Consider the following 16,861-nt stretch of genomic DNA (forward strand, 5'->3'; position numbering starts at 1 on the left):
CTGATGTCTGTAATATCCATCCATCCATTTTCTGTAATTGCTTATCCTGTTCAGGGTCGTGGGGGATCCAGAGCCCGTCCCGGAGGCTACGGGCAAAGGCAGGGAACAGCCCAGGATGGGGCACAACGCCATGGCATAGCACACAAACACAATTTACTCACACATGTACACCTACTGTACGGGCCATTTGGTAACTCCAGTTCACCTCAGCATGTTTTTGGACAGTCCCAGATTGCAGACGACACTGGACCGGATCCGCATTACTTGTGCTACATCTGGATAATAGTCGCTTCCGTTTCGTGGACCTGGCCCATCTTCATTACGGATTCAATTTAGGATTCTAAATTTAAACTAATCTTGAATGGATCTGCATTACCTGCGCTACATCGGCGTGACAGTCAGGTGCACCTTATCGCCCAAATCACAGCCAGGTGCTGGTCATCTCACATTTCACAGCACAAGACAGGAGTAGCATATGTTCCCTCTGCAGGCCAAAACAGGAACATACACACACACACACACACACATACACACACAAGCAAACCCAACACAGGATTGTAACAGAATCCTGTTCTATTAATCCAGTTATCCAGATACCAGCTAAGGACCTGGTTTCTCACAGCAAGTTTTAATGATGAAGTTGTGTTTATTCTTTTAGCAGAGACAACAACATTAACCTACTAGTGTAACACTCAAGCCTGATCCCCATAAGTACAGTCACTTAAATCAACAGACCTGCAGAGTGTATATATTTAAATACCTTTATTAACTTTTTTATTTAATCAACAAACATAAATTTCCATGTGATAGAGAAAGATGAACCATATAATGAAGTACCTGCTGCATGATTTTTAACAAGGTGTGTGTGTGTGTGTGTGTGTGATCCAGGTATACATTACATATACACATTTGGTCCCCACAATGTGATAAAAACCTTTATTTTGACATTATGGGGATCATTTTTTCAGAAATTTCTATTTTATAAAAATCTGTGACTGCAATAAAGAAAACTAAAAATGCCAAAAGACTTGTATTTTGTTTGGTTACTGTGGTGGAAAAACAGCCAAAGACAGGATATGAAGTCAGCAAAGTGTTTTATTAGGTTATCTGATGCACCATATAAGCCGGGTCACCGCGTCCACAGACAAATGCACACAATTATTTTCTTGCGCAGCTCCTTCATTTTACTTCATGTTTATCATTCTATGCCATAAGAAAGAAGGTTCACAGTTACTCTATTCTCTATGTGCAACCGAACAGAACCGGTCAGAACCAGCTCTGTAATCGTCGCTGTGACCTTCCTCCAGGCCGGCTGCTACGTGGCCCTCGCCTTTCACAGACAGACAGGTCTCTGTAACACAGTTTTCATACCTTGTGATCATAGCAAATATTTTCTAAGTAAGCGTAAAATTTTTCACTATATCTAAATGTATGATTTCTACTACATTATTTATGGTTAAGGTTAGGGCTGGGTAGGAGTTAGGGTTGTCATTGCTGGGAATAGGGGTTTGCTCATAGAAATGAATGGAGTACAGGTCTGTGTGTGTGTGTGTGCACGTGTGTGTGTGAGTGGGTATACCTATCCTACACAATGTCCCCATAATGTGATAAATATCCATTCTTTTCCCTTATGGATACCGGTTTCCTGGTCCCCATACGGGAAAACTCTATTTTATAAAAATCATGCGGTGCATGAACATCAGGATGACAGGTTTGTTTTCTGTGGAAGGGAGAAATCAAGCAGGTTAGAGTGACCACTGATAGACACTGTTGCTGTCCCCTGTGATTTATTGCTCATTGTAAATTGGTTGTGTAAATAACATGGGGGAGGGGGGGGGGGTGCTCAGTCATTGGAGAAGGCAGCGAATGCCCCAGCTGTGCTTCCCAGGATAGACTCTAGTCTCTGCCCTGTACCAGGGAAGTGGTCATTGAATGTTCTGTATAGACAGTTAAACTCCTTATCAGAATAATCACACCATTATCTTTTTTAATACACTCACTATTACAAGGTGACTTCAACAGGCTTCTTTTTCTCATCTTCCTTTATCTAGTAGTACTGGTCAGTAAAGCAGCTCAGGTTTGGTACCACAGTTATGGTGTCACTGCACTGATCTCCACTGGCACCCAAACCTGCAACACTCTGATCCCCAAGACTAGTTCTTCACATCTATTCACCATGTCTGCTGCTAATAATTATTAATCAGTAAACCATAAATTCAGATGAGTGAGCCAGCTGACATGCTATGATTAAGGATACTATAAACTCAGAGTATAAATGAGCGAAACTGATTAAAATCATGCACAAGCTATTCAGTAATGCTAACCTAAGCTTCCCTTACATGTCTGTTTCTTCACTTGTACCTCAGTAGTGCTGATCGCACTGCTTTGACCGCCTGCTTATTTTCCTGGCATTGCAGCAGCCCTTTAGTTTCATGGAAGGCGCAGTGGACGACTTGCACTATGTTGCTCCTAGACGGTTGCACTGTGATGTTGGTCATGTGACTGGAATCATGACAGCGGTGCATGAACATCAGGATGACAGGTTTGTTTTCTGTGGAAGGGAGAAATCAAGCAGGTTAGAGTGACCACTGATAGACACTGTTGCTGTCCCCTGTGATTTATTGCTCATTGTAAATTGGTTGTGTAAATAACATGGGGGAGGGGGGGGGGGGTGCTCAGTCATTGGAGAAGGCAGCGAATGCCCCAGCTGTGCTTCCCAGGATAGACTCTAGTCTCACCACTGCCCCTTATGGATGTCATAAAGGTAAACACACTTTTAAGAACAGAAATTCAGAACACATATTCAGACTCCATCTAATCAGTCTGCTAGTAAGAAACAAATGTTGATATTCAGCTTGAAAAATGTTATACTCAAATCTGAAGGATGTGCATTAATTTTCTACAAACGCACAGCTAGTCCCAGCCAGGCAAACTACAGTAGCAAATTTATGCGGCATTATAATTTTTAATTCTAACGTTACTTAAAATTTCAGAAATAAAACGCAATTTGAAAATAATGGAAACTATAAAAACTAAGCAACTGCTACAGATCACTTAGACAGCATCCGTGCTTCAGGCTGAGGACCAAGACTTCAGTGACTAAATGGTCAGTAATTTAATACCGTAATGATTTACTGATGTAATGCACTTGTAGTCTAGTCATACGTCACACTCCTGTATATCCTGCCTAGATGGTATGGTCTACATGTCCTGTTTGGATAAGTAAATAAAACAGTAAATAACTCAGGTTTCACCCATCACGAAGCTGAATACCAAGGGCTACGTAAACCGAACTTAATAATACAATGGCTGAATATACACTCAGTGAGCACTTTATTAAGAACACTATACTGACACTGGGCTGAGCATCCCTTTGCTCTCATAACAGCCTCACTTCTTCATGGCATGGACTCCACAAGATGTTGGAAACATTCCTTTGAGATTCTGGCCCATGCTGACATGATTGCATCATGCAATTTCTGCAGATTTGTCAGCTGCACGTTCATGCTGCGAATTTCCCGTTGGACCAAATCCCAAAGGTGCTCTATTGTTTTCAGATCCAGTGACTGGGAAGGTTACTGAACTCATTATGTTCCTGAAACCAGTTATAGACGACTTCTGCTTTGTGACATGGTGCATTATTATACTGGAAGTAGCCATTAGAAGATGGGTAAATTGCAGTCATGAAGACACACATAGGCTGTGGCACTCAAGCAATGATCAGCTGGTATTAAGATTAATGGACCCAAACTGTTGCCATGAGGCAGGTTGGGACCATAGATTCACGCTGTTGGTGTCAGGGTCAGTCCCTGTTGTCTCACTCTGTGTCCCTTCCCCGTTTGGCCAGCAGGCGTTGCTGGTCATCCCGTCCTTCATGTTAGTCTTTGTGTTTCCCCTGTTCTCATATCAGCCTCATGGCTCAACATATTGAGCATCCAGTTGTCTGTGAACCCTTCTGTCCTGTGTTTGAATCCTGCCTCCTCTGTTTTTGTATTTTGCTCCCTAGTGTTTCATTTGACCTCTCCTGGAGCCGACACCTTATCGTGGTGGAGGGGTTTGCGTGTTCCAATGATCCCAGGAGCTAAGTTGCCTGGGGCTTTATGCCCCTGGTAGGGTCACCCAAGGCAAACAGGTCCTGGGTGAGGAACCAGACGAAGTGCGGCTCACAAGACCCCTCATGAAGAAAAACAATATGGATTCACGTTTTCCCTTGCCCGGACGCGGGTCACCAGGGCCCCCCCCTGGAGCCAGGCCTGGGGGTGGGGCTCGATGGCGAGCGCCTGGTGGCCAGGCCTACACCCATGGGGCCTGGTCGGGCTCAGCCCGAACAAGGCACGTGGGTCCCCCTTCCAATGGGCTCACCACCTGTAGGAGGGGCCATAGGGGTCGGGTGCAATGTGAGTTGGGCAGTGGCCGAAGGCGGGGACCTTGGCGATCCGATCCTCGGCTACAGAAGCTAGCTCTAGGGACATGGAATGTCACCTCTCTGGTGGGGAAGGAGCCTGAGCTGGTGCGAGAGCGCACGGCCTGGGCTCTGGAACCAGTCTCCTCGAAGGGGGCTGGACCCTCTTCCACTCTGGAGTTGCTCACGGGGAGAGGCGCCGAGCTGGGGTGGGCATACTTATTGCCCCCTGGCTGGGCGCCTGTACATTGGGGTTTACCGCGGTGGACGAGAGGGTAGCCTCCCTTCGCCTTCGGGTGGGGGGACGGGTCCTGACTGTTGTTTGCGCTTATGCGCCAAATGGCAGTTCAGATTACCCACCCTTTTTGGAGTCCTTGGAAGGGGTGTTGGAGAGCGCTCCTCCCGGGGACTCTCTCGTTCTGCTGGGGGACTTCAATGCTCACGTGGGCAATGACAGTGAGACCTGGAGGGGCGTGATTGGGAGGAACGGCCCCCCCGATCTGAACCCGAGTGGTGTTTTATTATTGGACTTCTGTGCCCGTCACGGATTGTCCATAATGAACACCATGTTCAAGCATAAGGGTGTCCATATGTGCACTTGGCACCAGGACACCCTAGGCCGCAGTTCGATGATCGACTTTGTGGTCGTGTCATCGGACTTGCGGCCGCATGTATTGGACACTCGGGTGAGGAGGGGGGCGGAGCTGTCAACCGATCACCACCTGGTGGTGAGTTGGCTCCGCTGGTGGGGGAGGAAGCCGGTCAGACCTGGTAGACCCAAGCGTATAGTGCGGGTCTGCTGGGAACGTCTGGCGGAATCCCCTATCAGGGGGAGTTTCAACTCCTACCTCCGGCAGAACTTCGCCCATGTCCCGGGGGAGGCGGGGGACATTGAGTCCGAATGGGTCATGTTCCGCGCCTCCATTGTCGAGGCGGCTGACCGGAGCTGTGGCCGTAAGGTGGTCGGTGCTTGTCGCGGCGGCAATCCCCGAACCCGCTGGTGGACACCGGCGGTGAGGGATGCCGTCAAGCTGAAGAAGGAGTCCTATCGGGCCTTTTTGGCCTGTGGGACTCTGGAAGCAGCTGATGAGTACCGGCGGGCCAAGCGGAACGTGGCTTCGGTGGTTGCTGAGGCAAAAACTCGGGTATGGGAGGAGTTTGGCGAGGCCATGGAGAATGACTTCCGTACGGCTTCGAGGAGATTCTGGTCCACCATCCGGCGTCTCAGGGCGGGAAAGCGGTGCAGCATCAACACTATTTATGGTGGGGATGGTGCACTGCTGACCTCAGCTCGGGATGTTGTGGGTCGGTGGAAGGAATACTTCGAAGACCTCCTCAATCCCACCGACACGCCTTCCAATGAGGAAGCAGAGTCTGGGGACTTGGGGATGGACTCGCCTATCTCTGGGGCAGAGGTCGCTGAGGTGGTTAAAAAGCTCCTCGGTGGCCGGGCCCCGGGGGTGGATGAGATCCGCCCGGAGTTCCTCAAGGCTCTGGATGTTGCGGGGCTGTCTTGGTTGACACGCATCTGCGGCATCGCGTGGACATCGGGGGCGGTGCCTCTGGATTGGCAGACCGGGGTGGTGGTCCCCCTCTTCAAGAAAGGGGACCGGAGGGTGTGTTCCAACTATAGGGGGATCACACTCCTCAGCCTCCCTGGTAAGGTCTATTCGGGGGTGCTGGAGAGGAGGGTCCGTCGGATAGTCGAACCTCGGATTCAGGAGGAGCAGTGTGGTTTTCGTCCTGGCCGTGGAACAGTGGACCAGCTCTATACTCTCCGCAGAATCCTTGAGGGTGCCTGGGAGTTTGCCCAACCAGTCTACATGTGCTTTGTGGACTTGGAGAAGGCATTCGACCGCGTCCCTCGGGGAGTCCTGTGGGGAATTCTCCGGGAGTATGGGGTGCCGGGCTGCCTTATAAGGGCTGTTCAGTCCCTGTACAACCGGTGTCAGAGCTTGGTCCGCATTGCCGGCAGTAAGTCGGACTCGTTCCCGGTGAGGGTTGGACTCCGCCAGGGCTGCCCTTTATCACCGATTCTGTTCATAACTTTTATGGACAGAATTTCTAGGCGCAGCCGGGGCATTGAGAGTGTCCGGTTTGGTGACCTCAGGATTGGGTCTCTGCTTTTTGCAGATGATGTGGTCCTGTTGGCTTCATCAGACCGTGACCTTCGGCTCTCACTGGAGCAGTTCGCAGCCGAGTGTGAAGCGGCTGGAATGAAAATCAGCACCTCCAAATCCGAGACCATGGTCCTCAGCCGGAAAAGGGTGGAGTGCTCTCTCCGGGTAAGGGAGGAGGTCCTTCCCCAAGTGGAGGAGTTTAAGTATCTTGGGGTCTTGTTCACGAGTGAGGGAAGGATGGAGCGGGAGATCGACAGGCGGATCGGTGCGGCGTCAGCAGTGATGCGGGCGCTGCATCGGTCTGTCGTGGTGAAGAAGGAGCTGAGCCAAAAGGCAAAGCTCTCAATTTACCAGTCGATCTACGTTCCTACCCTCACCTATGGTCACGAGCTTTGGGTAGTGACCGAAAGAACGAGATCGCGAGTGCAAGCGGCCGAAATGAGCTTTCTCCGCAGGGTGGCTGGGCTCTCCCTTAGAGATAGGGTGAGGAGCTCAGTCATTCGGGAGAGACTCAGAGTAGAGTCGCTGCTCCTCCGCATTGAGAGGAGCCAGATGAGGTGGCTTGGGCATCTGCTTAGGATGCCTCCTGGACGCCTCCCTGGTGAGGTGTTCCGGGCATGTCTCACTGGGAGGAGGCCCCGGGGAAGACCCAGGACACGCTGGAGGGACTATGTCTCTCGGCTGGCCTGGGAACGCCTCGGGATTCCCCCAGAGGAGCTGGAGGAAGTGGCTGGGGAGAGGGAAGTCTGGGTTTCCCTGCTGAGGCTACTGCCCCCGCGACCCGACCTCGGATAAGCGGAAGTTAATGGATGGATGGATGGATGGGTGTTTCATTTGAGTTTCTCTAGCTCTGTCTGATTTTGTAGTCGGTTTTGGATTTGTTCCTTGTGCCCCTGCTTGTGTCTTTATCTGTTTATAATTCATTAGTGTTGGTTTATGTTTCCCTGTTCCCTTGGCTAGTTCTTAGTTTCCCTGTTTTGTTCCTTTGAGTTTATTAGTTTCACCTGTGCCCTATTTTCCTGGTCTCTGTTAATTAGTCTCACCTGTCCTGTGTTAGTCTTATTACCCAGTTTGGTTTCTGTATTTAAGTCCCTGCTTAAATACTAGTGGTCCCTATTATTGCTGCTAGATGTTAGATCTTGAAGAGTGTAGTGTAGTGTAGTGTAGTGTAGTGTAGTGTAGTGTAGTGTAGTGTAGTGTAGTGTAGTGTAGTGTAGTGTAGTGGCCTATTTGCCTGATTCCCCTTTGTACATTTAGTCTTTATTTTTCCCCTTTAGTTTTTGACCCCTCATGGTTTTTGTTTTTGTTATGTTCATAGTGTTTTCTGTTTTGCTTAAACCCTGTTTTTTTGGTCTTGGACCTGCCAGTGGGTCGTCCACCTTTGTGCCTGCACCATGCCACGGTCCTGCGCCCGTGCCCGTATCCCTGACAGTTGGTGCCAAATTCTGACCTTAAAATCTGCATAGCTCAGAAAAAATTGAGATTCATCAGACCAGGCTACATTTCTCCGTTCTTCAGTTGTCCAGTTTTGGTGAGCCTGTGCCCACTGCAGCCTCAGCTTCTCCTTTTTGGCTCGGAGTGGAAACTGACATGGTTTTCTGCCGTTGTAGCCCATCTGCCTGAACATTTGATGTGTCTTGCATTCTGAGATGCTCTTCTGCTCACTACAAAGAGTGTTTATCTGAGTTTTTGTAGCCTGTCAGCTCGAACCAGTCCGGCCATTATCCTGTGACCTCTCTCTTCAACAAGGAATTTCCATCACTGGATGGGTTTTTTTTTCCCCGCTATTCTAAGTAAACTCTAGACTGTTATGCATCTGCTTTTTAGCAATGGACAGTATTCAAATTAATGATGGTGACTAGGGTTGTATCCAGGCAAAATGTTTAGTTCTATTAATACATGTGTTTTTGGTGTTGTAAATGTAAAAATACTGTCTTCAGTTACAAACTGTATAAACTGTGTGTTAACTGTGGTGTTAGCAAGTGAATGCTACAACACGTCGTGCATTATATATTTTTATACTCACTTCACGCCTCTGCAGCTGTGTGTTTAAAAACATGTATAACGCATGCCTTGTCGCACACTAACCCTTACTAAAATACCATATCTGCAGTGCTGTAGAAGCACTATTCATTATGGAACAGCACCTAACCGTATCAGGTTAGTCACTATGTAAAGAAATATAAGTACATAGGCCTGTGCATTTCATACATAAACCATGAGCAGTTAGGTTCATATTTAAGCTAAATTTCACATATTTGTCTGGGTCAATTATATAGTTGTAATTTGTCAGTCTATTTTAAAAGTTTTCATTGCTTATTTTTATTTGCTGCATTTCCTGCCAGCCAAAATCAAATGATCTGTGGGGGAAACCAAAAGTTTGTAAATGTCAGCTTTGAGACTCTAGTTTTCATTGGGAAAACTCGGCATTGTTGATTTGAATTTACTTACACGGAACAACTTCTGAAAGGTAGCGTTTGTTAAATAAAATCAGAACTGCCTCTGTGAGGAGATGAACTACGTAATACCTGCTAGCTGTGTCTTTGTTGGGTTTTCAGGGCAAAGGTGATAAACAGCAGAGACTGAATCCTGTCTCACCTGTAACTCTGGCCATTGCTGCCTCCATGTCTGTCTTAATCTGAGAAACAACAGGACAGAAGACCAGGATGACGCTGCTGCTCTCTGCACTGCAGCGCTCTATCTGCAGCTTCAGCTTTTGTATGAAGGTTTCATGGGCCTGGGAAGTTTCTCCGGCAACCAGCACATGGACTTTTACTAGGGAAAAGAAACAAAAATTTTAAATGACTTACAATTGTTGTGAGCAGGAAGTATACATGAAAACCTTTGACAGGTAGCAAACTTCAGAAGCATCAGACAACTTACATGAAGATGCATAATTGACCTTCTTAGGGTTTGTGGGGACTCCAGATGAAGGACACACTGAATTTTCTGTAAAATATTTGCCATCTTCAGTAAGTTGTAGCAAAGAGTCAGTGGCCAGTGTCTGTATGCATGTAGAGTTCACTCAGGCCCCAAGACACCCTTTACCTCCAGAGAGCCTTTTTTGTGGCCTTTTGCCATCCTGGGCAGCCATCGGTTTCTCCTCCATATCCATGTTGCTGTGATCAATATTGGGCTGTAGGATCTCCGGAGCAAGACCTTCTCACAAGACCATCAGACATGGAAAAGAACATACATAATATTCCTGTGTTGTAGGTTTTATTTCAGTTGTTCCTGATTCTGCTGAAACAGTCCCTGTGGCAGTGTTTGTTAATCCAGTCTTCGGGGATCCCAGTCCATATACAATGGTACCTCAGAACTCGAACTTAATCCGTTCAGAACTCTGGTTCGAATCCTAAAAAGTTTGAGTTCTGATTGAATTTTCCCCATCAGAAATAATGGAAAACCAATTAATTGGTTCCTGGCCCCAAATTACACCTAAATATGTTTTTTTAGCATTTAAACACAAAATGAACAGGATAAATCAAGAATAGCATATACTAAACACATATAAGCACATTTATCATAATAGTAATTTTGTCACACTGCGCTCAGGATGAGCGAGCAGGGAGCGTGGAATCAGGGTCAGGCAGACGGAAATCCAAGAACACAGGGTTTATTGCTGGCAAACAAGGCACAACACAGAGTAGACTTCAATAGCAGGACTGGGGAAGCATACTTGAACTAATTGGTAATAACGAGAAACAGCTGATGACATCGGGATATCACACGAGGTTAACGAGGGGGGCGTGGCACACAGGAGTATCATATGAGCTGGGCGTGACAAATTTGTAAAGTAAGAAAAAAAATGTATCCAAACAATGTGGAATGGCTACCAAAATGATATAAAGTACAGTGTATTACCTGATATTTTCAATAAAAAAGCACTATCACTAACAAATGATGCTATCACAGCAAACGCGAGGCTGAGACTGAAGGGTTACCCTTTGTTTCTGCTGAGAGACGTGCCGTGTGACTCATTTCCCCGCGTGTACAAGTTATCTTAGGTCGGCGTTCACAGTTCGACTTCTGAGATTCAGATCGAGTTCTAGGTCTTTTTTTAACTGGTTGGTTCAAATTAAGAAATTTGAGTTCTAATGAGTTCAAATACTGAGGTAACACTGTATTTGCTCCCTCCTAGTCCCCAACACCCCTAAACCAGGTATTTGCTGTTTTTATTAGCTAGGAGTTGGGAAGCAGCAAAAATGCCAGCTGTCTGTCATGACGTCCTTGTGTATGCCACAACCACCTCATTACCCTCATGTGAATTCCCAACATACCAGTTGTCTTGCATGCATCTGATGTCATGTCCTGTATTTAGGCCCGCGTTCAGTCTGTCTTGTTAGAGGTGTCATTAATGTTGCATGTTTTGCGTCTGTTTGCCCTGAATAAAACCCCGTCTGCTTATATTCACGGCTCACTTCACCTGCTTCCCCGTCCTGGCGTGACACTGTCTGTGGATCCCCAAAGGCTGGGTTGAGAAACACTGGCTTAGTGTATACAGTACATCATAGTTTTCACTAGGTCCAAGGAGAAGTGCCCCCTAGTGGCCACCCGAGAGTAGATACTGCATTTTACCTTCTCTATGAAAAATACTAGAAGGCGTGCCTGTACTTTTTCAGTACAATGTTGTGTATTATCGTCCATTTGCACACCTCACATCAGTGATTACCTCACTCCCATATCCCACTACTTATTTATTATTATGTCTGCACTGCTGAAGGTCGTAACCCCGATGCACCCACCCCCAGGCACCATGACACAAGAATTTCACCGAGTTCCCCAAATACATGTGATGATAAAACTAATAATATATTTGGATCAGTGATTTTGAGTCTTTTGCTGGGAAGCATGTAATATGTTCCTGAGCACAATATGAGTACGACTGTGCAGAGATCAGTCAGGCTCCAAGACACCCTTTACCTCCACAGGAGCCACCGGAATCTTCCATTTCCGTTACATTCTTGCACTGAAGGGATTCACTCCTCTCTCCCATTGGCTCAGTGCTCTGAACCTTGCTGTCATGGGTGATGTCATCCTGGGCAGCAATCAGCTGCTGCTCAATATCTGACCCGGTGCTGGACTGTGGGACCTCAGCTTGTGAATCAACATACCTGCAAAGTGTATGTAATAAATTACATGTGTGTGTAATGAAATACTGTTACATAATCTCCTGATAGTTACTGTTGACCTTTAATATTAACACATACATATATTTGTATGTGTACTGTATGTAGAATGTATAATGTATGTATATGTACATACAAAAACAATTAAATAATCTTCATTTAATTTTTCTGATACATTTTTCATTCACATACAATACAATTAAGATTTTAGATGTACACCTGATAGTTGTTGATCTGTAAATTAGAAATTTGCTTGATTAATAGTAATGCTTTATATTTTAAGTACCTCTAATGTGTACTTGTTACTCTGAGGATAACTCATGAAACTGATTAAAATCCTTAGTGTTTGCATATTGTGTTAATACTCGCTTCTCCTGCAGAGCATCTGTTATTTCAGTTGTACCTCAGCAGTTTCAGATACACCTCCACGACCGCCTGCTCATTTTCCTGACATTCCAGCAGCCCTGTAGATTCATGGAAGGCGCAGTGAACGACTTGCACTATGTTGCTCCTGCATGGTTGCACTGTGATGTTGGTCATGTGACTGGGTTTGTGACAGTGGTGCATGAACACCAGGATGACAGGTTTGTTATCTGAGGAAGGGAGAAACCAAACAGGTTAGCATGGGCAGTTATGAATGCTACTGCTTCCCCTAACACAGGGGTGTCAAACTGCAGTCTTGGAGGCCCGCAGCCCTGTGTAGCTTAGTTCTTTCCCTGTTCCACCACAAATGATTCCGCTCAAGAGCTGTGAGTTAATTAGCACAAGGAGGTGCAAGGAGCTGAATCAGGTGTGTTAAATGAGTGGAAACACAAAAATGTGTAGGGCTCCGGCCCCCCAGGACTGGAGTTTGACACCCCTGCCCTAACAGGTCATTTTCCCCACCTAAAATAGGTTGAGGCAAAAGAAAAGCTGTATGGTTTGCTTACTGCAACCCCATTTCCAAAAATGTTGGGATGCTGTGTAACATGTAAATAAAAACAATGTGATGATATACAAATCATATATACCCATATTTAATTGAAAATAGAAGAAAGACAAGATATAAAATGTTGAAAAATACATTTTATTGTTTTCTGACAAATATATGCTCAATTTGAATTTGATGCTGGCAACACATTTAAAAAAAGTTGGGACAGGGGCATGTTTACCACTGTGTTGCATAACCTCTTCTTTTAACACTTTGTAAACATTTAGGAACCTAAGGAGACCAGTTGTTGGAGTTTTGAAAGCGAAATGTTGTCCCATTCTTGCTAGATATAGGATTATATATCCTCAACAGTTTGGGTCATATTTTTTTGTTTCATGATGCACCAAATGTTTTCAATGGGTGACAGGTCTGGACTGCAAGCAGGCCAGTCTAGCACCTGAACTCTTCTACTATGGAGCAGGTTGTAATTTGCACAGAATGTAGTTTGTCATTGTTTTGCTGAAATATACAAGGCCTTCTCTGAAGAAGACATTGTCTGGATGGCAGCATATATTGCCCCAAAACCTGTATATATATATCGTTCAGCATTAATGGTGCACCCCCACACCATCACAGATGCTGGCTTTTGAACTGTCCGCTGATAACAAGCTGGATGGTCCCCCTACTCTTTAGCCTGGAGGACACACCATCCATAATTTCCAAAAAGAATTTGAAATTTTGATTCATCAGGATAACTTCTGATACGCAGCTTCTGTTAAATAAATCACAATTTCCCCTGTGAAAAGTTAGACTGCATAATACCTGTTTGTTGTGTTTTGTTGGATTTCAGAACAAAGGTGACATACAGCAGAGACTGAATCCTGTCTCACCTGTAACTCTGGCCATTGCTGCCTCCATGTCTGTCCCAATCCGAGAAACAACAGGACAGAAGAGCAGGATGACGCTGCTGCTCTCTGCACTGCAGCGCTCTATCTGCAGGTTCAGCTTTTGCATGAAGGTATCATGGGATTTGAAAGTTTCTCCGGCAACCAGTGTATGGGTTTTCACTGTGGAAGAGGAATGGAAATTAATAATGAGTTACACTTTTCATGAACAGGAAGAATGCATGAAAGATTTCTACATCGGGTATTCATACACTGAAGTGGTAGAATGCTATCTATCTTAGACTATATATGGTGATGGAATATGAATTTAGTAATAATTGTATTTAGGATTTTAATATGATGGTTAAATGTATAAGGTTTTAGTTGGAAAAGGCAGAAACATTATAGTTTTTGCTGAGATTGATTGAAAATGAATGATTATGGAGGTAGAAGCATTGGACAGCTTACCTGAAGGGTTTTGGTATAGCCATGAGACCACTGCAGATAAGCATGGGAACACTGCAGATAGAATCTTACTTGGATAGATGAAATTCCACTTTGACATTAAGAGGAAAAGATTTTGAATCACAGAAGACAATGAAGTTCCTGTAAAATATTTGCCATCTTGAATTAGTTGCAGTAGTAATGGAGATCGAAGTGGTCACAATAGGTTAGATTGCAAGGGTATGTATAGAGATGATTACGATACCGATACTTGGAATATCTATCTTTGTACCCAAGATACTGTGTATATATTGAGTTCACTCAGGCCCCAGACACCCTTTACCTCCAGAGGGGGCAGTGGAAAGTTCCGACTCTGATAGCATCACCCACCCGTCAAATTCACTCTCCTCAGCAGCTAACTCAGTTCTCTCCTCGCTGTCAATAAAGTTACCTTCATTAAATTTTTCTGGTTAATTTTTCAGTCACATACAATAAAGATGTTAAATATTCTGAAAGTTACTGTTGATACAATTTGCAAGGTGTTTTAATGTCTTGCATATGTTTAACTTCATATATCTTTAACATGTGGTGGGTGATTTGCAGTTAGGAATATGATGCATACACAGTTAAATTATATGGCAGAATAATCTCATGGTTTACTTACAAACTCTGAGGATAATTGATTAAACTGATTAAAATTATGTGCACAGTATTTGTGTTAATACTCGCTTCCTCTGCAGAGGGTCTGTATCTTCACTTGTACCTCAGCAGTGCTGACCGCACGGCGTTGACCGCCTGCTCATTTTCCTGACACTGCAGCAGCCCTTTAGTTTCATGGAAGGCACAGTGAACGACTCGCACTATGTTTCTCCTGCATGGTTGCCCTGTGATGTTGGTCATGTGACTGGGGTTGTGACAGTGGTGCATGAACACCAGGATGACAAGTTTATTTACTGTAGAAGAGAGAAACCAAACAGGTTACTGTGGGCACTGATATATGCTGTTGCTTCCCCTCATGATTAATTACATCTTAAATAAGAGTGAAAAGCTGTGAGGTTTGCTTCCTAGGATTGGCTCTTGGCGCAGTATTAACCTGTAGTGCACAAATGGTCATGGAAGGATGGATGGAAAAGTTATAAAAGCCAAGGTCCTTTGAAGTAAGGAAATTTATTACACATATTCAGAGTCCAGTGCAGCCTGTGTGTTTGTATAAGACTTGCTAAAAAAACAAATAATGAAAATTATTTATTTATTTAAATGCTTTCTAAAGACTGTATGTGCAGTGTTGTTGAACATAGCACATTACAGAACAGTGCCAAACTTTATTGGGTTAGTCACTGTCACAGCAAATCGAAATATATTTACATAGATCTGTGCTGTTATTAGACACCCAATGAACAGTCAGGTTGATTTTGAAGCTAAATTTAATTTCTTTGCCTGAGTTTATTATATAGTATAGGAAATCATGTGTCAGTCTTATTTTAAAAGTTAAATTTCAATATTTTTTTTGGTCATTTTTATCTACTAGATTACCTGTTAGTCAAAACAAATTGATCTGTGAGAAACCGGAAATTTGAAAACATGTCAGATACAGTTTACAGCCTCTAGAGACTGTCAGATCCACTAGAAAAAGGCTTGGCAGATATGGATGATTTGTTGGTATGTGTTTGTTTTAACAGGACAACTTCTGACAGGCAGCTTCTGTTAAATAAATAATAAATCACATCTTCCTCTATGTCCTACCACCCTTAACATAGAGGGGAGCAGATATTTATGGAGTGTTTACGTCTATAATAATGTCCTACCATCCTTAACATAGAGGGGAGCAGATATTTATGGAGTGTTTACATCTATAATGATGTCCTACCACCCTTAACAGTGAGGGGAGCAGATATTTATGGAGTGTTTACATCTATAATGATGTCCTACCACCCTTAACAGTGAGGGGAGCAGATATTTATGGAGTGTTTATGTCTATAATAATGTCCTACCACCCTAAACATGGAGGGGAGCAGATATTTATGAAGTGTTTATGTCTATAATAATATCCTACCACCCTAAACATGGAGGGGAGCAGATATTTATGAAGTGTTTACATCTATAATAATGTCCTACTGTACCACCCTTAGAGAGGGGAGCAGATATTTATGCTGGTAGGATATTATCACAAGGTAGGACAAAATAACTGATATGGTTATAAATTTCCACTACGTGTAAGAAAATATTTTAGGTAGGAAAAAATTTCAGAACACCTGCAGTAACGCCATTGGTTGCATGTGTATAATAACGTAGACCCAACTAATCAATTATTAAATTAGTTGCCAACTATATTTTAATAATTGATTAAATCCATTAGTTGTTGCAGCCCTAGAAGAGATGAACTACATAATCCCTGTTTGCCGTGTCTTGGTTGGATTTCAGGGCAAAGGTGACATACAGCAGAGACTGAATCCTGCCTCACCTGTAACTCTGGCCATTGCTGCCTCCATGTCTGTCCCAATCCGAGAAACAACGGGACAGAAGACCAGGATGACGTTGCTGTCCTTTGCACTGCAGAGCTCTATCTGCAGCTTCAACTTTTGCATGAAGGTATCATGGGATTTGAAAGTTTCTCCAGCAACCAGCACGTGGACTTTAACTGGGGAAGAGAAACAGAATTTAAAAATTGTCAGGGACAGGAAGCATACATGAAAATTTTCTACACATAGATTTCTTCGGTGTGTCCTTCATCCACCTATGTGGCCGAAAGTTCTCCATCAGGACTAGATATGGTAGCCACCCTAGAGCAGTAACTATATTTTATCATATCTCTGAAATAGACTGATCACAATAACCTTTCGACAGTAGGCCAGTAGATGACAAGAAGTGGTTTCACTATTTCCAGCAGTAATGCTGTACCCTCAAGGGTCTGCCAATTGTACCCTTAGCTGTAGGTAATTGTACCTTTTATGGTACAGAAATAGACTCTGAGG

At 44.5% G+C, this 16,861-nt stretch overlaps 1 protein-coding gene across 2 annotated transcripts; it reads right to left on the reverse strand.

Moving 5' to 3' along the window:
- Window positions 1-1,098: 1,098 nt before the first annotated feature.
- LOC140581167 (uncharacterized) lies at window positions 1,099-16,458 on the reverse strand. 2 transcript variants are annotated; one of them, XM_072703044.1, is made up of 11 exons: window positions 16,351-16,458; window positions 14,653-14,842; window positions 14,233-14,324; window positions 13,914-14,051; window positions 13,452-13,628; window positions 12,055-12,244; window positions 11,446-11,636; window positions 9,571-9,681; window positions 9,406-9,471; window positions 9,121-9,297; window positions 1,099-2,551 (listed from the first exon to the last, which is right to left on the reverse strand). In XM_072703044.1, exons 1-11 carry the CDS (start codon window positions 16,376-16,378, stop codon window positions 2,352-2,354), a joined length of 1,560 nt encoding a protein of 519 aa, XP_072559145.1. In that variant the 5' UTR covers window positions 16,379-16,458; the 3' UTR covers window positions 1,099-2,351. The 2 variants fall into 2 exon arrangements, with proteins under 2 accessions (XP_072559145.1, XP_072559143.1); XM_072703042.1 differs by having other exon boundaries at window positions 9,406-9,489.
- Between the last annotated feature and the right edge of the window lie 403 nt (window positions 16,459-16,861).

This window comes from Paramormyrops kingsleyae, chromosome 19 (assembly GCF_048594095.1).
Source record: "Paramormyrops kingsleyae isolate MSU_618 chromosome 19, PKINGS_0.4, whole genome shotgun sequence".
NCBI classification, from domain to species: domain Eukaryota; kingdom Metazoa; phylum Chordata; class Actinopteri; order Osteoglossiformes; family Mormyridae; genus Paramormyrops; species Paramormyrops kingsleyae.

What these genes read in the sequence shown, in the direction of transcription:
- LOC140581167 (XM_072703042.1), bottom strand. Translation starts at nt 16,378, where the DNA reads ATGGAGGCAGCAATGGCCAGAGTTACAG. An exon ending in TTCCACTGCCCCCTCTGGAG is followed by an intron (nt 14,052 to 14,232) that starts GTAAAGGGTGTC and finishes AATATTTTACAG; the next exon opens with GAACTTCATTGTCTTCTGTG. An exon ending in ACAAAAAAGGCTCTCTGGAG is followed by an intron (nt 9,490 to 9,570) that starts GTAAAGGGTGTC and finishes AACTTACTGAAG; the next exon opens with ATGGCAAATATTTTACAGAA.